We start from the raw sequence: 23,958 nt of genomic DNA, 5'->3' as shown, positions 1-23,958 counted from the left end.
AGTATGTAGTTGAAATAAAGAACATGTTATAAAGATAAAAACAACTCACAATAAAGCTTGCATTGATGTAGTCAGATCCGGATACGTTTGTCGAGGTAGACAGTACAACTCGGGAGTGGTCGTCTGTAATTAGAAACACAAACATACAGGACACAGTGCAGAGCGGATAATTTTATCATACTCATATACCACTACGGTTTCGAGCATGTCCATCCCGGGTCCCACCCCTGGATAGCCAGAGACTGGATCCACGACAGAGGACACAGTGCAGGCATCAAAATGTCTTCACTAAATCTGAACTCTAGTGGACTCTTTGCAAACTGACCCTTGCTGCATGCTGTATTCCCTTGGAATAGTATATATTTGTTAGCATGTGGGTTTCTTGCCTCACACTCCATGGGTTGAAAGAAAACCATATTTTAGATAATACACTGTAGTACTTACTAAAAACACACCTAGTTTAAAATGTGCTCGGGCATCATTAAATGAATACTCCTTACTGTTTTTCTGTTTGCTTATTTTGTTCTTTGTTTGTTTGTTTGTTGTTGTTTATGGCAAATTACTTCCAGTATTTTTTGACTAGCTTACACCCTGACAATGTATGTCATAAGGAGATAATCATAGATCTGTAAACAAAAAAAAACAAAAAAATCTAAAAAGTTGTTTAGTACAGTACCTAGAAAAATTAATCTTAAAATATCACACTGGTAAAAAAAAACAACATCTTACCGTTTCACATCCATTTTGTGTAAAAACAACAAAACAACCCATTATTGAATCATGTATTGTTACACCCCGACACCTCCTTGTACAAGAACAAATCGAAAATCTATGTGGAGATATCATCCATCCATACCACGAACAGGAAGAGATGGAATTGGACTCGAACACAGTTAACACAAACAAATGTGGATGGTGCTATGACAACAGACCTTAAACTGTCAATGAAGTCATTATCTCCTGCTGACAACAGGCTGGCTGCAAGATCATGCTGTTATTTGCAATGAGCTGAGAATTTTTTTAATGAAGATTCTCAAGGAAAACACCTAGCGCCACCCACCACAATGGCCAACAGGATGAGACAGTGATATGCAGACAACCTGCATCCTCAATGAACAAATAAGCTGGTGCCATTTATTTAATATTCCTAATATGATACGCCAGAAAAACCTGCCCAAGCAGAGAAAAGCCATTTCCATTATCCAATATAATCTCCTGTGATTTGTTATCTCAATGGAACACAGGGCAGAGGAGACATCCAAATCGAAGCAAGAACTCCATGAATTTCTTTGACTATGAACTTCAACTTCATGCAATCCTTTTAACAGATAAAATGTTTCGGGGTTTTAGTTCCTTTTGTACACAGTTTAAGTTAAGGTAACGAAACATTTGTGTCTTTATTATCATAAATATTTAGATGCAATTTAGCAGATTAAATTTATAAAAAATACCATTATAAATATAGGTCTCTTTTCTGATTTGTAAAATTTTACATAAAATTTCACTTTTAATCATTTCAAGACTTGTAGATTACATTAAAATATATGTTTTAAAAGTTCCAAAAAAGGACACAGAAAAGAAAAAGAAGAGATTTTTTTTTACATGTACCTCCATTATTACATTTAAATAATACTACATGTAGTAGATAAGCGAATAATGACAAATGCTTAAGATTTTTCAATGAATGGCCATCTGTTAGCACAAAAACTATAACACAACAAGTCAACTCATCAACTAATCGCACATGTCTAACAAAACTTCCTTTCAGCTGAAACCAATCAGGTGTGACATAACAATGCTGCAACAAGTCATCTACATCCAATCAGCCGACAGCTCTGTCAGCCAAAGTTCACCTTGGACCAAGTTGCGGTCAGATTCATTTGGCAAGAGCACTGGAGTATGGAAACTGGCCAGTGTGACCCGGTAGCGAATGCATGCGTCCACCAAGGCCCAGCGAGCAACAGGATATTAACTGTCTCCAACTGTCTGTGCGGGCAGTGACCATGGGCTCCGGCGGAGGTGGTATATAAATGCCATCAATCAGGCTCACTTGGCTAAATTCTGTGGAAAGTGGTCACTGTGTTTTCCTCTTGTTCACATAACACACTCAATGACTATTTATGATTTGGATCTACAGCAATTTTTTTTTTTTTTTTTGAATTTGTCAGTTACGGTTGTACCTGGTTTAAAAGGCATCATGTATATACATTGTATATATATATTGTTTCTACCAGAGGGTATGAAGGGTAAAATTACGTACCCTAAATTCTTGGAAATTAATTTACCCCCCCCCCCCCCCCACACACAAATTTTTTAAATATTTGTGGATGGGTAAAAATTGACCCTATATGCTTCCAGTATTGTACATTTACAGCAGTACAACTAAAAATTGAGTACTTTTGAACTTTTGGTTTTGTTGCATAATCATAACACTGAGGGTAATGCTAGCTTAAGAAGAATTCACCCCCTTATGAGTGGTTTTTTTTTGTTTTTTTGTGAGAGATCATTTTATGAAATCATTTAACCTCTAAAAATCTGACTGGGGGATGGCTTACTGATTGTGAAGAGATTGCCAACTTTTCTAGGGTTTAAAAAAAAAAAAAAATTTACATTGCCTACATCTAACATTATAACAGGCACAATTTTAAAGCACTTTACAACTAAAAATACTGCTATAACTGATTTAAGACTCAATAAATTCTCAATTTCTTTTTAAAACAGTTCTTCAGCTACAGTGAGTTTTACCAATAACCATCAAATGAAGAAAAAACCATCCATATAAATGAAAAGCAAGAATATGAAGAATATTATTCATCAAAACCAACATGTCTAGCATTAAAAATTATAGGAAGATGACAGCTGCTATCACAATCTAATTTCACATCCAGTATCACTCCTCAATGATATAGGATGCAATATCTAGCTAACATCGACCCTGGATGCTTGAAACCATCAACCAAGTTTGTCATTACTGCTTAGGTTTTTGATAATTCATGCCTGGCTCATGCTCTGTGGCAGTTTCCGAAGAAAAGGACCACAGTCGTGCATTATTACAGCAGTCACAATACAGACACTGTCAAGGTTATAATTTGATATTCGGGCAAACAGACAGGGTAAATAAAATAAAATATTCATACTGCCTATTAATTCTGTATTGATTGTTTTTGAAGGTATAATGAAGGAAACATTTAGAGAGCTGCAGGATTGAGAATTAAGCCTTGTTTTGAATGCTGCTGGTTTTTCATCGACACACGTCTTGAACACTAGAACCAAGAGAATGAGATCAATACATCATTACGTTTTTCTTATCCTCACACCACAGCCACTGGCTTTCTTGACAGATATTTAAAGAAAATTTTAAAGCAATACCAACATAATTATATCAGTACAAAATTACATGTTACATAATCGTACTTATTTATTATCCTCATACCAGTTTCTAACAAGTACATGTAATTGGGTTTTATGGAATGAATTAAACATTTTAAAATCAATATAAAACATGTATCAGTACACTATTTGCAGAGCATAATAACAATTACAGGTATTTATTATCCTCATACTAGTTTCTAACAAGTACATGGATTTTAAATATGTGTGCTTGCACAGTATAATGATATTTATTTATTATCCTCATACTAGTTTCTAACAAATACGGCACTTGGATTTTAAATACGTGTGCTTGCACAGTATAATGATATTTATTTATTATCCTCATACTAGTTTCTATCAAGTACATGGATTTTAAATATGTGTGCTTGCACAGTATAACGATATTTATTTATTATCCTCATACTAGTTTCTAACAAGTACGGCACTTGGATTTTAAATATGTGTGCTTGCACAGTATAACAATATTTATTTATTATCCTCATACTAGTTTCTAACAAGTACGGCACTTGGATTTTAAATACGTAAGCTTGCACAGTATAATGATATTTATTTAGTATCCTCATACTAGATTCTAACAAGCTACTTGCTTTTATGGCAGAAATTTAAAGAAAATTTACAACCAAACAGCAAATATGTATCAGTAATTTTTGTTTACAAAAATCCTGAAATGTTCAAGATTCATAGTGGCAGCTACAATGTATAAATGAGAAATTTCAGGTGGACTTGTGTGAAGACTGTATTAACCTAACTGATATTGTTTTTCAAAATTGCTAAATAACATAGGTAACATATTTTGCAGCATATTGCTCTTTTTATTTCATTTGCTTTGAAAAATATGTTTAAAAAACCTATGAGAAAATAAAATATATCGCTGAAAAGAATAAACTGGTGTACAGTTCTGCACACAATACATCTATATTGTTAATTACTTTGAAAATATTTGAGAAAAAAATAAAACAGAAAAAAAAACCTTAAGAGAAAAACATAACAATGAAAAGAATGAGTCAGTACACAGTTCCGATGGGTAACAGCACACGTACAATACATATTTCAGCAGCGTTGTTTCATAATGGATGAATTCTGCGTATATTTTTGTTGCTTGGCGTCGACATGTTGCAGACAGTGAGGGATCAATACTGGTAATTTGTAATAAACTAGTCCATAAACAGTGAGACATGCCAGCCAGGACTGATGTGCAATATTACAGCTTCTCGCTTGTCATTATACTGAGCAAAACTAACTTGTATAACAAAAAAGAAGCAAACCTAGCACAAAAACCAGAGATAGAAACTATCACTAGCTCCTGCCTTAGGCTAGTAAAAAAGTTTGTTTTGTTTTGTGTTTTGGAAATAATAATAATTTAAAAAAAATGTCCTATTTAGAACACAATCGACTAAGAAATAAATAACTTGTAGTAAATTCCATAGCATAAAAAAGGCGTTCCCTGTCGGACGGACTATAATAATAAATGTGGACTACGTACATGGCAGTATGTCTCCGTAGCGATTCTTGCGCATGTTGGCTGGGTCATTGGCGATCTTGGTGCTGGATGGATCAGCTTCATATGCACACAGCGCCTCCCACTCCTGGTCTAGCCGATCCTGGTTCTTCAGGTGATCCTCCATGTAGGACTAAAACAATAGGACAGACTTTAATATATACAGGCCACTCCATGTAGGACTGAAAACAATAGGACATTACAACAATTTTTTTTCATCCAAATTATTCTTCCCACGATGCTTCAAAAACAAGCGCTCTTCAAACTTACCAACTGTAATGTTACAACTGTTCCATACAAGACTACTAAAGTCAGTTGAATTTAAGGTGTTTTTTTTTATTCTGGGTGTGCCAACTGGGAGAGCTAGATTGATTTCAACTTATTTTCATGCTTATATCCAATTAAGGTTCAAGCATGGCCACTCCATGTGTCAAAGTTCAATTACTGGCAGTACTTAACCATTTTAATTATTGGTACTGTAAACCTGGTGTGTGTGTGCGTGTGTGTGTCTGTGCATGTGTGTGTCTGTATGTGTGTGTGTGTGTGTGTGTGTGTGTGTGTGTGTGTGTGTGTGTGTGTGTGTGTGTGTGTGTGCGTGTAATGTATTCATATAAATTTAATGCTGTCTACACCCAGCCTCAAGTCATGAAATATATTATTTAATTATTATATAATTGCAGATACCAACAGTTGTTCACAAAATTTACAAGTTGCAGACATACATTAAGGTGTGTATTTGCAACCTCCCCCCCCCCAAAAAAAAAAACCCCCACAACAACCCATGTCACAATATTAATCCAGTTTACCATAGTATGTGTATTCACTCATACAAACTACTAGTACTCTGGGCCTGGGTGACCAAATGGAACAGTACAATTAAGACAGCAGAAATCTATGAGAGCAACGGGTTAAGAAAACGTTGTTGTCACTAAAAAGAATGATGAGCAAGCAATTGTGGCCACACTCTCTGCGCAGCCTGGGTATACGGTGTGTTGCATGTTTTATTCAGACTCTTTCTGACAGCCGGCCAGTGTCTGCAGACTCATTACAATGCAGCATGAGGACATGCAGTGAGGTGGCTTTGTGCAAAAATGATTTATCTCTGCCAGTTGACAAATCCCTGGACACCACTCATCTGTCAACATGGAAATTCTCACTGTACCAGCGGGGGCTCTCAACAGCAAAACCACCAGCAGTACAGCGGTGACCAATTACACATGTGAAACAAGTACAGGCAGCATTGCAATACCAGTTACCATGCATACACACATGATGAAGGGTTCTGGTGACCAATTACATGTGATGAAGGGTTTTAGTTATCAGTTACACATGATGAAGGGTTCCGGTGACCAATTACATCTGATGAAGGATTCTAGTTATCAGTTACACATGGGATGAAATGTTCTTGTGATCAATTACATGTGATGAAGGGTTCTAGTTATCAGTTACACATGGGATAAAAAGAGTTCTGATAATGATTTACATGTGAGGAAGGGTTCTAGTTATTAGTTACACATGCGTTGAAACATTTCTGATAATGATTTACATATGATGAAGGGTTCTAGTTATCAGTTATATGTGATGGAGAGTTCTTGTGATCAATTACATGTCATGAAGGGTTCTAGTTATCAGTTACACATGGGATAAAGAGTTCTGGTAATGATTTACATGTGATGAAAAGTTCAAGTTATCAGTTACACATGTGATGAAGGATTCTGGTAACCAATTGCATGTGATGAAGGGTTCTAGTTAACAGTTACACATGTGATGAAGGGTTCTGGTAACCAATTACATGTGATGAAGGGTTCTACTTATCAGTTACACATGTGATAAAGGGTTCTGGTAACCAATTACATGTTATGAAGGGTTCTAGTTATCAGTTACACATGTGATGAAGGGTTCTAGTTATCAGTTACACGTGTGATGAAGGGTTCTAGTTATCAGTTACACGTGTGATGAAACATTCTGATAACCAATTACATGTGATGAAGGGTTGGTTCTATTTGTCAAACATCTACATTTAGAACAGCAGTGACCAATTACAGATGTGGTGAAGGGTTCTGGTGACCAATTACACCTGGTGAAGGGGTCTGGTTATCACTCACACCTGATGAAGGGTTCTGGTGACCAATTACACATGTGAAAATTATTCTAGTGACCAATTACAGATGTGATCAAGGAAAATTCTGGTGACCAATTTAAGACGTGATGAATGATTCTGGTGACCAATTGCAGATGTGATGAATGATTCTGATGACCAATTACAGATGTGATGAAGGTAAATTCTGGCCACCAATTTAAGATGTGATGAATGATTCTGGTGACCAATTTCAAATGTGATGAATGATTCTGGTGGATGTGATAAATGATTCTGATAACCAATTACAGTTGTGATGGTGACCAATTGCAAATGTGAAGAAGGGTTCTACATGGTCGTGAAACAACTACATTTAGAACAGCAGTAAAATGAGCACCATAAGTTAGTTTACTAAATAGGGCTCACATTTTTAAATATAATGCTGTTTAAAAAGATATAAGCATTTAGGATTTGCAAAAATCTGAGAATACCCTGCATTACAACCTAAAAATAACCCAACCGTCTGGCAGAGATAAAAATCTGGAATTTCAACTAACAAACAAAGAAATGCTTTCACTTAACTAACTCTCAGAAGTCAGCTCTGACTCATTTTACTTTCCAGACACAATGTGTTTTTCTTCTATTTTACCTTCCTCTTTTTAAAGCAGTATTATGTTTGTTCTTAACGTCTGCCAACCAACCTACCTTTGTACTTCTAGAATTACATGAAGCCATATCTATATTAAGATGACATTTGATGAATAAATTTCTATAGCTTGTTTGATACTTAATAAGAATAAACATTAGAATAGATTTGAATAAGAAAACAAAACAGCTATTAGACAAATTTCAGTTACTGAAGTTCACATAACCAATACTTCAGCTCTGATGATCTAAAAAACCAACAATGTTAATGACATAAAAAGCATAATCCGAAAGGGGGTCAAAGTAATATTTGCAAATATATTTATAATTCCTTTTTCCTTGAATATGGTGTTTAGACGCATAACGCTGATCTAAATGAAGTTTAGTAGTCATCACAATACTTAATGGCTAGAACACTAACAACATTATCTGCTGCATTATAAGCAGAAATTATTTTCAAAATCCAATAATGCTGAGATCCATTAAAAGATGGATTCACTGGAAGCGAGGCAGTCAGACAAAAGAGAAATGTATAGACTTGGGGGAAAAAGAAACATCCACTGTGTATTGAGGAATCAATTATTCATATTATGTTTTTTCACCATGTAAATCAAATGCACTGGTATAATGGCCATGTCACAGAGGAATCGACACACATCATGGTGTGATTCTTTGGTAGCCAAGTGTTTCTGTAAATACTTAATACCCACCCCATTCTTGAGGGAGGGAAAATTCCAATCACTTTTAGAAGGATTTCTGAACATATTAAAATGTAATTACATAATGTACTGATATCCTGCAGCTAGTAATTTTCATATTAAATTTCCAGTGTAGGAGTGAGTGAAGTATGGAATGGTGTTATAAGTGTGTGAAAAAGGTCATGAGATCATTACCCCTTTGTGAACAAGCTGTACTGCAAACATCTTTAACTTGGGAGCTTTTAACTCTTTTTAATTAGTGTAGATAATTTATTACAGGTCATGATTTATAGTCTTAAATAAGGAGCATAAAATAAGAATATCATCATCATGATATCAAGTATGAAACTGAGGCTTTGTGCCAGAAAATAATTAAGGTGGTTGTGGGTTTGTAATCTTTAAAATTGGACACAGCATTTCATGTACTTTGAACAGTTTTAAACAGAAGTTCTCTTTCTAAAATATTTTTACAATGTATCCATTAATTTCCAAGATTTTAGGGTACATAACTTTACCCTTCCTACCTTCTGGCTGAAACCCTTTAACAGGAAGACTGCATAGATGTCATTTCATGTAATATTGATGAACAATTGTGGCTGGTGGGTGGGTGTTTAACAACCCACATAAACCCTGGCAATATCTGTTAATAATATTTAAACCGATCTAAAAGGAAAGAGTGAATGAGAGGGTGGTTGATTCCATCAATTCTTAGTAAGATCAACTGCATGATCAAAATAAATGAATGAATTTTAACGACACCTTAGCTCACAAACTACAATGACTAATTGTAAGACACATTCCGAAGCAGTTAGTAAAATTAACAGATTTAAATAGTCACGACTCACAATGGAACAAATTTGGTTGAGCCAATTTTCAAATATGTAGAGTATTTCCTTGAAAATTACTCAAATGTGGTTTATTGGAGGAATATTTTATTAGTCAAAAAATTAATGTCGTAGCCACTTCGGTATTGAAAAAATATGAACTGGCTAGTTTGGTAATGGCAGTGATTCTGCCAGAAAGAAATTTCTTGGTATCATGGCGCTAGGGAATTGAATGCAACCACAGTCAACAGGAGGTATGGAGGGGAGGCTCCCCCCCCAAAAACAATTGGTTAAGTTTAGGGTTACGGTTAAGAAAATCATACAGTAATGACAAGAGTATTTTAATTTTATCAATAAGGTAAACTTAAAAAAATTAAATATGCCAATTTTTTTGTGTATGGGGCCATACCCGTTTTACCCTCTGGCAGAAAGCCTGAATGGACAGGGAGATCGAGCCCTGAATAGTGAAAGCTATACTCACCAGAACGATGTGTCCCGTGGAGATGTCCATGTTGGAAGCGACTGGCTCCTCACTCCTGCAAGAAGGCAAGTAAATAATCTCAGTCCTACAACATGGGCTGACATCGTACACACAACACCAATCTTTAATGTGCTCAAACGTCTTGTCCTTGTCGTCATCATCATCACACATTTTGCATAGGCGACAAGTTATCACAGATTGATGGAAGAGAGGACTGGGATGATAATCGGCAACAGATCAAAGTCAAAAGTCAGATCAAAACAAGTTGGGTATATGTCAGCTAAACTGCATTATTTTCAATAGTTTTATTAGTCTGTTTAAACCACAAACAGTTCCATCCTGTGTTATAATCTTTCTCTTCATGGCAATCGGAACCGATGTCTTTGCAAAGTACAATTGTTAAATTTTGTTTTCATATCAGCTCAACTATGGTGAAGCACAATAACCAGCATCAGGACGTTTTCTTCATGTGTAAATCACATTGTCAGTCAGTAATATTTCGGACAACAAATTTGAAACTCCTGCAATTTGTGAATATTCAACCTTGACTACCGATACAAGTGACATATTAAGCATATCAGCATAGGTAACTGATGACAGAATTTGATGATTTTTTAATATAAAATGGGAAGAAGAAACTCCAAGAACCAGTGTACATTATCCGCAACACTGTTTCAGTAGAAATAGCAGCCCCCACTACCAGGTATATGAATATGTATGAATGTATACAGTCAAACCTGTGTTAAGCAGCCACCAAAGGGAGTATTGAAAAATGACCTTTTAGGACAGGTGGCTGCTTAATACAGTTCAGCTTGTACTATATTAGATGATTTGGAAATACCAAAAAAGTGGTCTTTTAACAGAGGTGGCTGCTTAATGTAGGTGATGAATTTCACTTTAAAATTCAACAATAACAGTATATTATTATTACCGAGTAGATAATTGTTAATACTGTTTACATGCAGTCTGAATTTCCAGAAAACCCCCCACTAACAATAATGGTATTAAGAATACAATTTGAATTGTCAACTTGTTTGAAACTCCTGAATAAACACCAACAGCCACAGTATATAATGAATAATACTGCTTACCTAAAAACAATATATAACAAAAACACTCTTTTTTTTTTTCATGCAGAAAATCAATACTGTACACCAATGTGTTCCTGGGGAGCATACTCAAGACCTAACATTGTCCGCTATATCACTTTCACAAAGAACTCATTAAACTACAAAATGTAATTTGGCTACTGTAACTGCTTATATCAATCACATTTATACAAAAAGAATCCCCAAAATCCATTATAGTTAGGAGACATAACCATTAAATCTCACTGTCTGGTTTTTTCATTTGTCTGGAGTTTTTTCTATGTTGTTTAATGAACTATCACCTACACTAATGATACACTAAAGACAATCCAACATGCTACTAATACATAAACTAAAATCGGTACCTTTCCATTATGTTTCCCTTGCTTAGAGAAATGTAACATTAAATGAATCACATGGTATAATTTAATGCAAACAATCATTAAAAAAATATATATTCCGGTACATATTTAAATTTGATATATATTTTAAACAAATTTGTATGGAAGTTGAAAACTGGTAAAATTACAATTTACAATGCAAAAAATACTGAATAAAACACTATAGTAGTCCATTTTCATACATATATTAGCAATATGTTTCAGGGGAAACTTTGTCATACATATTTTTAATAGGATTAGTAGAGTGAAAAGACACAAACTGATTTAATTATGCTGATTACATTTACACTATCAACCTTTACTGCAAGGCAAAGTTTTACAAATTGTAAAAATTAATATTAATTTTCCATGAATACAGTTTATTAAAACTAAACTGGTGAGTTGGAAGTAACAGGTGCAAACGAGATAAGTATTATTTCAGATGACTGATATTATAATAGTGACACATGTACATTAAACTTATTTTCCAATATATATATACATTTATGTCAAAAAGATGTAATATCAATATCAAAGGGAGATAACTGTAAAACTATTTATCTAAGCCAAAACATTACTACCATACATGATTCATAAATTATGCAAATGAGATCTACCGACAGAAATATGATATGCCTGGATGCTACAAATAGTTAATAGCTAAATACTTCCACCACTAAAAATGCACAGGACTATCTTTCATAGAAAAAAATCCTTATCGGTTTTGATGGGGAGGGGGTGGGGGGTGGAGGGAAGAAAGAAAACAGCTAGTGTCTGCCAACCGAAGACATTATTGACAGCACTTCCTGGGTTGACAGTGGTTAAGGGAGAGGCTAGCCGAGAAACGAAGACCTGTCTATAAAACAAACAGCACTGACTGCCAGTAATGAGAATTGGTAATCAGTTCATAATATTGATCTCTCTCTCTCTCTCTCACACACACACACACACTGCAGTTCAGACATCGCCTCCTGCCTGTTGCTAATCACATCCCTGAGTTTCTGTCGTCAAGTAACACGGAAACCGACGCTGCTGGCATATGTATGCCAAATGAATGCCAAACATCACTCCTTCAACCAGCCAACTTCAGTGGATGACGATACACAAATATGAACTCCCAACAGATGTTTTTTTAAATAAGCCTTTATATAAACATGTATGACGAAACACAACTATGACCATTTCAATACCATATGGTTGGAGGAAAAGCCGAAAACAAGACACAACCTAGCAATGCAAAAATATATTATGAGATCTCTAGATTTTTTCTCTTGGGATATATCCAGCACTTTAATATGGTAATACACAAAATGAAATCCAACAGAAAAGAAATTCCACAAACCAGCCTATAAAAACATGTACATGTATGGCATTCTTAACCACAACTAAAACCATATGATTTTAGAAGAAAAAAAGTCACAGCACTTAAAATAAGTTATCAGATCCCTAGATTTTTCTCTTGGAATATATCCAGCACTTTATTACGGTGATACACAAACATGAACTCCAACAGAAAACAATTCCACAAACCAGCCTTTTATAAATATGTATGATCTTCTGAAGCACAACTAGAACTCTACGAGTTTAGAAGTGAAAAAGGCACAGCACTAAAACATGTTATCAGATCACTAGATTATGTCTCTTGGGATATATCCAGCATGTTTCTGCCACGCTCGATGTGGGAGGAAATGAGACCTGGATGATCATCTTTGACAAGACAATCTGCATGTGGGAGAGTGAGTGCGTTACCACCACAACATTGGGCGTTAGTGGCCTACTGGTGTGTAAGGTCACTTGTACACAATGTAGCCAACAACAAACCAAATAATGAACGATAATTGTTCCTGTTCCGTTGTGATGTATGTCGTCCCTTAAACATTTTTAGCTATACAGTCAGCGAAAATGTGTGTGTAGCTCTGTGAATGCTTCACTAACTCTGTGCACATGGCAGAAACGTGTTCCAGTTGACAATGACGTTTCCGAAGCTATATAGTACGTGGAAATAAAAAGCAGTCAAGCTAAAATCATGACAATGCAGCCAGGAATAAAAGATTTAATATCACCTCACCACATCATTGAATAAACAGGTTGTGCTAAGCATGGCATATCTGACGCTGTAAATCATTGATTGACCCTGTCCTGGTTAAGTGATGATGTAGTATTTGCAATAATGCATATTATGATTAGTGTGAAAAAATTATCACAGCAGTTTTGTTCTGGTAACGAAATAATGCCAACATGGAGAGTGGCAATCCCAGAAATAGTTTGTTTCATTTAAAGCACTCACTTGATGTGTAGTTAGTTTGGGATCAACCCCCGTTGGTGGGTCCATTGGGCTATTTCTTGTTCCAGCCAGTGCACCACGACTGGTATATCAAAGGCCGTGGTATGTGCTATCCTGTTATTTTACACAATTTGTAAATTAAAAAACTAATAATAAAAATAAATAAGTAAAATAAAATAAAATGAAAAAAATTTCAATGTAGGCCTATAATTTCTCTATTTACTCTTTTAAAATTTAATAAACATCCACAAATTCAAAAATTCCAAGTTTGTGAAGACTTCTGATAATCAATGTACTGAGTTTCAGAACTATCCAATCAAAACAATTCTAGAAAAACCTTTTAAATTTCCAATGTTTAATTTGTATTTAATTGTTTAAAATTTAATTAAAATTTTAAAATTCCAAAATATTTCCGTAATTTGTGAAGACCACCCTAATCAGAGTACCAAGTTTCAGAATTATCCAACCAAAACACTAGAAGGTAGCCTTTTTAAGGCTATTTAAAAAAAAAAAATTTAATAAATATTTAAAATTTTAAAATTTCAAAACTATGTCTCTATTAGTTGTTGACTGTCCCAGAGAATCATAGTACCAAGTTTCAGAACTATTCTCACTAGATGAACTTTAAAAAAAGAGGACTTTAAATGTTCAATTTAAATGAAAAAAACAAAATAATTTTAATTTAAAAAAATTAATTTAATTTTTTTTAAAATAAATTAAACATAAAAAATATGTGATTATTATACCAAGTTTCAGAACAAACCAATCAAAACTCCCTCCGATGATGAACTTCACAGCAGAGGTAAAAAGATAACTGTTATTTATGGAAATTATTCTGCATTGAAACCCCCCCCCCCCCCCCCCCCCCCAAATTTACTTTATAATTATTATTTTAAACATAAGAATGTCAGTCAACACAGAATGTATTATTTTGTAAGTTTTATTATAATTATCGGTAGCATAATTCTAACTGGAACATTCAGTGACGTTGAGACGGCCACTTACCGTGACTTAGTCCTGGGATAAAAAAGTTTTAAAAAAGAACAGCGTGTTTGAACGGTATAAGCACGGAAAGAAGTACATTGTACAAACAAAGCAAAAAATAAAACGTGTCTTGCTGTCCTGACAGACCTGAGTGCAATGAAGTTTCGGGCACCGGTGCGCTAAACACGTCTGATATAAAATGGCTCACAATTAGAAGTACATAATTGGGAATGATTTGAATTGTGTAAAATGTTATTCAAATACTGCGATTTGTGGTTTCTGCCATTAATAGGAATTAAGTAAAATTAATATTAATTCGAGCTTACACAATTCGCTTGTTCGAAAAATGTGCGAGAAATATCCGTGTCGTGCACATTATTAGTTAATGTTTTAACATGTGTGAAAACTTCGAAACGGCATTTCCAGACGCAAATTGTATATATGAATTATTGTATTTTTGTCTTTTCACTTAATTAAAAAAATGTCACAAATGGCGAGAACTGCTACCAATGATTTTAATTTTAATTTTGACGTTCAAAAGCTATGATATATTTAATAAGGGTCAAGGTCATATGCCAGACATTTCCGCTTCCGGCATCAAAAAGAAAGTAGAATCATAACAATGTGAAATAACACCGTCGGCGTTTGTCAAGAATAAAAATAATTACACTATTACGGTATTGGTAACATGCTCGACCGAAAAAATAGGAATCCGTTCAGATGTTGCAAGAAAAAACAGACTGCACAATATATGTCAGTCATTTCTTTTAGGAACGTTTGTTACCAAAAACTGCCCACGTGATCAGCAATTTTGCCATGTCGTGGAAAATTCCATTTGCATGAAAATCCAAATATTCCGTTCATACAACGTTAGTGGAATTTCCATACGAACATTGCTATGCTATTCTATTACAACTAATTGTTGATCTACATTTTATTTCCACATTTATAGTGCGCGGGGCACGTTATGCCAATACTTTTCTTAGAAGAACCACACATTCTACATCCTTTTGGACGAACAGGTGCCATGTACATTTGTATCTGTAATTTTTTTAAATAATAAAAAAACCCTTAATAGACGACACTGGTATTGACACATTGAATCATTGACAAGAAGTACCCATAATGGTATTGTCGACTGGAATTCTGTCCTGTTTAATCAGGATTACATTTACTCCAAGAATGAAAATACTACCGATAACACTTTATACATAATACATATGGGGCACCGATTTGCTTTGATACCAGCAGACATAAAACAATGGTAATATATGCAACCAAACGCTCCCACATTAAAACTACATTTAAAAAAATAATTAATCAGTGTTCATTTGAGTGCTGACAACATTCCTTTTATTATTAGTAATAGTTTGTTTGTTTTAAATACTTTAATTAGCAAAATGTAGACTATTTTTAGTCACACAAACGGAAACCATTTTGTTCAATTTTGAAGACAATCATTTCATTATGTTTGTTAATAATGTGAATGCATGATATAGTGGTAAAGTACAGCATTCTAACAATAAAGTGCACCATACCAAAGGTTATGGGTTCAAATCCTGTCCTAGACTGCCATAAAAATGGAGTGGATGGAGATCTTTCTGAATTATTATTTGTTAGGTTTGTCACAGTAACAAAATGCAAGGTTCTACAAACCCACTAATACTTGATCCTGCCTAATTAATTTTGATCTGGGCCACAGGTAATAATGTGTCTATAATGCATAGGACACTAGCCAAAGTTTCTGTGAGGCCTAGTCAAAAATTACAGAACCCCCCCCCCCCCCAAAAAAAAAAATTCCCCTCAATATTCAATAATAATATGACACTAATGGCTCAGGAGTACTTTATTTACTAAATAGATAATGAAAGTTTGAAAAATAAGTTTAGCAACATCCGTTTGCTTAAATGGGTTTTTTTTTTTTTTTTAAATAATAAACTACTTGTTTTGAATGGAGTAATTTTGAATGGAGTAAATGAGTTATATATTAGTTTTTGTTATTTAATACTAATTTTTAAAAATCTTTACCAGTTATCACTCTCATAAATCTAATTTTGTAATTTGCACATTACATGTTAATTTAAGAGATATTAGCATACATGTAACTGGTTATGCAAAAATAAAATAGGTTACTTTAATTAATTTTTTGTGTAACCCATATTTCTGTGACATTAAAACATTTCCAGGTTAAAAAAAACAAAAAATGTTTTGCATGTACATGTAGATGACCATGTAAATTATTTTAATAAATTTGAAGCAAATCTGGACTTCTGGGAGTGCTAGTGGATGGAAATAATAATTTTAGCAGTTTTCAAGTCTGAATCATGTGAACCATGCCAGATGAAAATAATGAAATAAATAATGTGTGCATGAATACCTCGGTTACATCTAGATGCGGGATAAAACTATTGATTAACTGCCAGACATGCAGCCATTATGAAATGTTTCTGGAATCCCCCAGAATTACCGGTAAATCAAGTTTTATATATATATATATATATATGGTTTTACGGTTATTGATATTTTGTAATGGCTAAAGTTATCGGACCCATATAACATACAGGTAGTGTTTAACATGTATCCACAGCAGCATCTCATTATTAGAATTCGCAACACAGTCAATGTTGAAGCCATTGATGCTGGTTACTGAGCAGTGTGAAACATCCTCGATTGTTGTAGCTTTTATTATAGATGGTTTACCGTTACAATTACCAACAACATTTTACTCAAATCGTCATCTTTGGCAAATCAAACATAATATTATTTCTGGTGTTTGTAAAAGCTAAAATTTCATTTGATGCAAAACAAAAAAAGGTTTGTACCTTGATTGAAAATTATGGATTGTGGCTTTAATTTTTTTTTCTTAACAAACAGTTACACATGACAGGCTTTTACTTGTGTTTTGAAATATGCATGTGAGTGAAAAACAGCCCACCTTGATTTTGTGGACTAGACAAGCCGATTGTTTTTTTCTCTCCCCGCCTCCCCAATGTTCCCATCTTTAATGGACTGAAAATGTAGTTTCATTTTCAGCTTGAGGAAAACAAGTGGTTTATTAGGTATGCAGTCAAAACGGCCCCATGATGAAACGGCTCTGAACATGTAAGTCAAAACGGCCAAAGAAAAAAGTCAAAACAGCCAAAGAAAATGGTCAAAACAGCCAAAAGAAAAAGTCGAAATGGCCAAAAGAAATGGTCAGAACGGCCAATAGGTACTATTACATTAAATTAATTCCCATTAGTAATAATTAGTAATCAATATAGCCTATATCACAGGCAGTTCAAAAAAAAATATATAAAAACAACCAAAACAACGGAATCACTGGTAACAATTTATTAGCCTACACAACACAATATACACTGAATTCAATCACAGAAAGGGGGGGGGGGGGGAGGGTTAGTGGACCATCTAGGTTTTCCGGGTGAGTGCGTATCGTCTGAACGAGTTCCTAGTGGCGTTGCTCACCCGGGGGCCACAACGGCACTGTCCCCCAATATACTAATATAATTAAGACCACCAATTGACCTTGTATTTGAAAACCCCCCCCCCCCCCCCCACCCCGGACAAGTGCATATCGCTGGGCGAGTTCCAAGTGGCACTGCTCACCGGTGTGTGTGTGTGTGTGTCTGTGCCCACCCCACAAGTTATTTTAATAAATAAAAGAAAAAACGGGGTAGTGGACCGTATAGACCCTCCGAGTGAGTGCATACGATATTAAAAATAATATACACACACACAACAGCTCATTATACGTTCATTTTTTTTTTTACATACAAGTTCGTTTTCCATACAAGTTTTCCGTTCATACGAGGTTAGTTTCCATACGAGTTCACCGCATCCCCTCGGAGATGTGTTTGGAATGGTTATAATAATAACTATTCATGTTTCTCCAAAACTTACCTGTACTTAAAATCTACATATTAACACAGATGTACTAGTACACTAACCACATATGTAGATTTTAAACTCTTTGTTTATTCAAACATAAATAAGACGCAGATAATATCTGTGTAATGAGACTGTACTATAAAAACTGTCTTTGCACAGTTATCTTTCTTGACAATTGTGTAGATGAAATACATTTTTAAAGTATTATATCTATGGCCGTTATGACTTTTTCACTTTAGCCGTTTTGACTTTTGTTAAGGGCCGTTTTGACTTTTTCACTTTGGCCGTTTTGACTTTTTTTAGGGCCGCTTTGACCAATTATTGTTAAGGCCGTTTAGTACTGGGGCCGTTATGACTACGATCCGTTTATTATGCCTCATTGCACATTATCAATACATTTTTGTAGGCGGGTGATTACCAGCACATGTACAATTAATTTTAGGTGGGTGATGGCGACTGTGAGCGATCATTTGCCGTAAAACACAAGATCTGAATATACATATATATCCTTGCTGATTATTTAAATGAACCAATACTAGGTGTAAACACCAATTTGATGGTGGTGATAATGTAACAAAAAACAGCATATTCAAAGTCCTAAACAACATATAATATAATATACTGGTAAACTTTAAAATGTAGCTGGCATATAACAGAACATCAAGAAACCTGCCCTACCATAGATCAGCAAGATATATTTAATGTGTACTTTTGCACCAACAGGATGTCATGTCATGTCATAGGATTTTACGTGCACATTCAGAACAAACTGTTGTAGTGCACACCTGTCATGGGCACAAGACATGATAGGAAAGGTGTGGGGGGGGGGGGGGGAGAGGAGGGACCACCTGCACTGGCACGTGCAAGGGAGCACCAGCAGCCCGACCAAGTCAGTAGCAGGTGGGGGGGGGGGTGGGTGGGGGTGGTGGTGGTGGTGGTGCTATGGAATTTTGAATGGAGCAATTATATGCCAAAGAGAAAAGGTGCGCAATTTTGATTGAGGAAATTTGGTGCAATTTTGAACGGTCGGTCAAAAAGTAAATGGCAGAGCTAGTATAGGTTTTGACATTAGTGAATCCAGAGTAGCTCGTTAACAGGATGACACATACCAGAGTCTTTGTACCAGTCATGGAATGTTCTGGTTGATGCATTTGGCTCACTCCTTCCCAGTTAATCTACATGTATACTGATGACTCATCTCTATTTAGACATGATAGTGTGAGATAGCATACATCCATTCAACTTGGTAAAGGCATGTTGATTTGTTTTCCTTGCACAAACTGAATCAGTGCTGCATTACGTTCCACTATTGTAACAGTTGTTATTATTTACCAGTACACTTTGCTTTATTAGTGAACAAATTATTTGCTTATTCTTGAAAGGAAAAAAAAAATCAATGCAATCATTCTAAACAATAAAAGCTATAAAACTGATTTTGTAATGGAAACACTTGTCATTTTATCCCTAGCTCCAGTATTTAGTTAAATTCACTGAACATTAGAGGGGAAATGTAACATTTTTATCTGTTATAGTGAAAGTGGACGATGGCGATAGTAGTTTAACGTTAACTGAAATAGCCAGAGAAATGTTTTTATGCTTCCCCACAGAAAATCTGGCATTGTCCGAACTATTGATTCCGAGCAATGGATAAATAGGTATGAATTAAACCTCACTTTGCACACACTACATACATGAAATGATTTCCATTCGAGGACACTTCACTATAAGGTGCCCTCAAAAATCTTTCAGCACTAGTTTGATTGTAATGCTCGGGGTTAGGTTTGTACATTAACCATTCCTTAGGGAGCCTCAATTTGTGAGGCGAAATGAGAAAATGTAGCAAAATTACAGTCCACGAAAAAACCTTTCACATAAAGTTAATTTGTGCAAATTAAACGACTTTAACAGGTCTGACCAGCAACAGAACACTGCATGTAAAGAGTTCTTGGGAACAAATTAAAAACCAAATACTCATGAAATAAGACTTTTGTGTTGTCTTCACAGTAATAATTACTCAACAAATATGTTCATATACCAAATGAAATGATAGGATGAAACTCTACAAACTGGAATTTGCTCAACCCAAAAATCTAAAAAGATTGATTCTGTAGATGCATGCTGCATAACGTAAGAAAACTGCACAAGATTTTTTGTATTACATGGCAATATCCGATTGGCTTCTCCATGGCGATGTTCTAGATGTCAAATTCAAACTGTCCAGTGAAATGAACACCTGCAAACTATTTCTAATGATGAAATTTAATACCATACCTTTTAATAGGGAAATGTTGAAATATTTTTTAAAACGTGGCTTTTGAGAATATATAACAAGGAAATGTTTTATTTAACGACACACTCAATACATTTTATTTATGGTTATATGGCGTCAGACATATGGTTAAGGACCACACAGATATTGAGAGAGAAAACCCGCAGTCGCCACTTCATAGCCTACTCTTTTTGATTAGCAGCATACATGAATATGCACCATACCACAGCCTTTGTTACACCAGTTGTGGAGCACTGGCTGGAAATAATATACAAGAAACACAATATTATCTTCATGTCAGTTAGATACCATTTAATATACAACTAGTTCTATACCAGCCATGAGTGTCATACTCTCAGTGCTATGGGGGGGTGGGTTGGGGGAGGCGGGACGTAACCCAGTGGTAAAGCGCTCTCTTGATATGTGGTCGGTTCAGGATAGATCCCCGTTGGTGGGCCCATTGGACTATTTCTTATTCCAGCCAGTGCTCCACAACTGGTGTAACAAAGGCTGTGGTATGTACTATCCTGTCTGTGGGATGGTGCATATGAAAGATCCCTTGCTGCTAATTGAAAAGAGTAGCCCATGAAGTGGCAACAGCGAGTTTCCACTCTTTATATATGTGGTCCTTAACCATATGTCTGACGCCATATAACCGAAAATAGAAGTGTTGAGTGTGTCGTTAAATAAAACATTTCCTTTCCTCAGTGATATAGCAACATGTCAGAGGCCCACTCCCCTGGTTAGCCTCAAAGATTTACTTCCCATATACCAGTACACTTTAATTATATCAAAGATCATGGTTTTGCAGTCTTGTTTGTGTGTACAATGGTTTAAACATTTAGTATACTCTATATATGCGAGGACATCACATTTGTAAAATAACACAAAATATGGCACTGGCAACCATGATGTTGCACCTTTAACAACAATCCAACTATAATTATAGTCTTTATGACATATTGTCAAATTAATATCCAAATGAAACCTCTTACCACAGGGATTCTGGAATCCTAGTGAATCCTTGGTCCAGGCTAGTGAATTTTTGGTCTAAAATAATGAATCCTTTGTCCAGGCTAGTGAATTTTTGGTCTAAAATAATGAATCCTTGGTCCAGCCTAGTGAATTTTTAGTCTAGGCTAGTGGGAATTGTCATAATACATAGGGCACTAGCCAAAGCTTCTGTGAGGGCTAGTGACTTTCTCAAGCATTTGTGAAACACTGACAGGATACTCTTAATCGGCAGCACACAGTCTTTTATAGATTACAACAGAAAACTAATGATTCTATGCTGAAGGGGATTTATTCCTAGTTTCTGTGAAAAAGGAAGGTAAAGGAATGTTTGCTGAATGACATATCTCAGCATACTTTAAACTATTTCTAGCTGTTTGGTGTAACATATGGATTACAGATGGACGTAGTTTAAAATAGGCTGAGATGTTGTTAAACAAACATTCATTCCTTTTCTTTTCTTTCACTGAAACTAGGGATAAATCTCTCGGTTAAAAAATACTGTACTTTTTCTCACTGGAAAAAGATTTGATGCAAACTTTTAAGTACATTTTAAGCCGATACATGCATGTGTGAGGCTGCAACTTAACACTAAGCTGCCATTAGTCTGAATTCTCCAAGTGACTTTTAATGGATGCTAATGCCTAAACTTCAGGAAGTTCTCACCATTTAATTTATTTCGACATAACTCAAATAAAATACATTGTCAAACTTGAACTTTAAAAAAGAAAAAAATGATGGTATCACATTAAGTGTCTAATCATGTGGAGAGGAGTTGTGAGGCTGTGCACATTTCTCCACTTCTTCACTTCAGGATATTCACATCATTTAATTTATTTTGACTTTATTAAAAAAAAAAAAAAAAAATTATGATATCACTTTCAGTGTCTAAACATATAGATCGGTGAGGCTGTGCACATTTCTCCTCCACATCTCAACACTGTTATATATACACAGACGTATTTCCACATCCGAGTGGCTCCATAATTTGCCTTTTTCATGTATCAAGCCGGAGAGTTCTGTCAGGGGCTGGTCACTGCTCCATTCAGCCTGTCACTTTGGGATTAGCAGATCTGAGAATGTGTTTCACTGGGTTTAATTGCAGAGTAAATTAGGTCCTCAGGGTGTCCACACACTCGGTGCTGAGGGGATTACAAGCTGGGGAAATCAGCTGCCGCTTCGCTAAGAGGAGTTGGCCCAAGTCTGGCTAGCTGAGTGAGCACCAGCATGGTAATAGATGATTTAGAGGAAAATTGAATTTCTTATCCCGTGCCTGCCAAGCCCACGAGGAAATGAGGGGTTTGTGAGCAGAGCGGTCATGGCATTAAGGCTGTCGATGTGTTAACGAGCTCGTACATGTAAAAATTCACTGTGGATTTCAATGGTTCTCAATCTGTTTGTTGTATATAGATTCACCATGTATGGTTCTTGAGACTGTTTGTTGTTGTATTTAATTGTTTATGTTGTATTGAATACATACATCCAGTACATGTGAACTTACATCTGACTAACATTTGGTTCTAAATGCAGTTTTTGCAAGCCCTAGCTAGTTTGCAAAATTGCGGCTTTGTTGGACCTTGCAAAATTGTGGTTTTTGTCAGTTATTACAAAATGATAGGTTTTTTTGGCCCTTGCATGTATAATGCATTTTGTGAAAGTTAATTGCTCTCATTTTAAAGCAAACTGAAAAAAGTATCATTGGAATAAAACAAAATATTGTAAAACAGCTTCAAATAGCCATCTGTGCATAGTGACCATATATATTAAGAAGCTTTTTATTCATTCACATTAAAAATAGCATTCATGGAATTGATGCTACAAACACTTTTTAATATTAGATCTTTTTGGTGGCACTCAGTAAAACAGTACCTCTTTGTTTTGCAAGATTCTTCTGCACACCATCATAAAGTGATATAAAATAAGTGACAGAAACAATATTTGCTACATTTGTACTTCCCTAATGGTCTCTAATGCATATGCTCCTGAAAGCAAATGTAATCCATTAAAATATGTTTTTAACTAGAAATAGAAACGTTTTTTCCCCTATGTGTATAAAAGATGCCGTCTCAGACAAGATTTGTCATACTTAGTGTCATTCAAAGATATAAAGTCGTGTTTAACAAATAATATTCTTGTGAGTTTGACATGTCCACGACAGAGAAGACACTTGTGGATAATAAACATCTTCGCACTGAGCAGCCAATCAATAGCTTTCTTTCATCGGGTCTTCCAACAATATGGCACACATTTATCAGTATTACCAACAAAAAAATAAAAATACTACTTAACACAGTCGATGACCTTCTTTAGCTACCTTCTTACTGAGTTAAGCAATGTTCAGTTTGAGGATGTCACTTTTCCCTTTCGAGTATGTAGGTTAAAAATTGAAGTTAATAACCACTAAAAATGTTTCCTTGAAGATGGTATCTAGGTTAGCA

The 23,958-nt window shown here is 35.2% G+C and overlaps 1 protein-coding gene across 1 annotated transcript in view; it reads right to left on the bottom strand.

Moving 5' to 3' along the window:
- Window positions 1-23,958, bottom strand: part of LOC121382339 (receptor-type tyrosine-protein phosphatase N2-like) — a 300,736-nt gene that overhangs the window by 24,651 nt on the left and 252,127 nt on the right. The window contains exons 14-16 of the mRNA XM_041511925.1: window positions 9,617-9,671; window positions 4,877-5,024; window positions 50-123 (exon numbers count right to left, since the gene is read on the bottom strand). Coding sequence (XP_041367859.1) covers window positions 50-123; window positions 4,877-5,024; window positions 9,617-9,671 — 277 coding nt within the window. The remainder of the gene's footprint in view (window positions 1-49; window positions 124-4,876; window positions 5,025-9,616; window positions 9,672-23,958) is intronic.

The sequence above is a fragment of the Gigantopelta aegis genome, chromosome 9 (genome assembly GCF_016097555.1).
Source record: "Gigantopelta aegis isolate Gae_Host chromosome 9, Gae_host_genome, whole genome shotgun sequence".
Lineage (NCBI taxonomy): Eukaryota > Metazoa > Mollusca > Gastropoda > Neomphalida > Peltospiridae > Gigantopelta > Gigantopelta aegis.
This window is presented reverse-complemented; position numbering and strand designations above follow the sequence as displayed.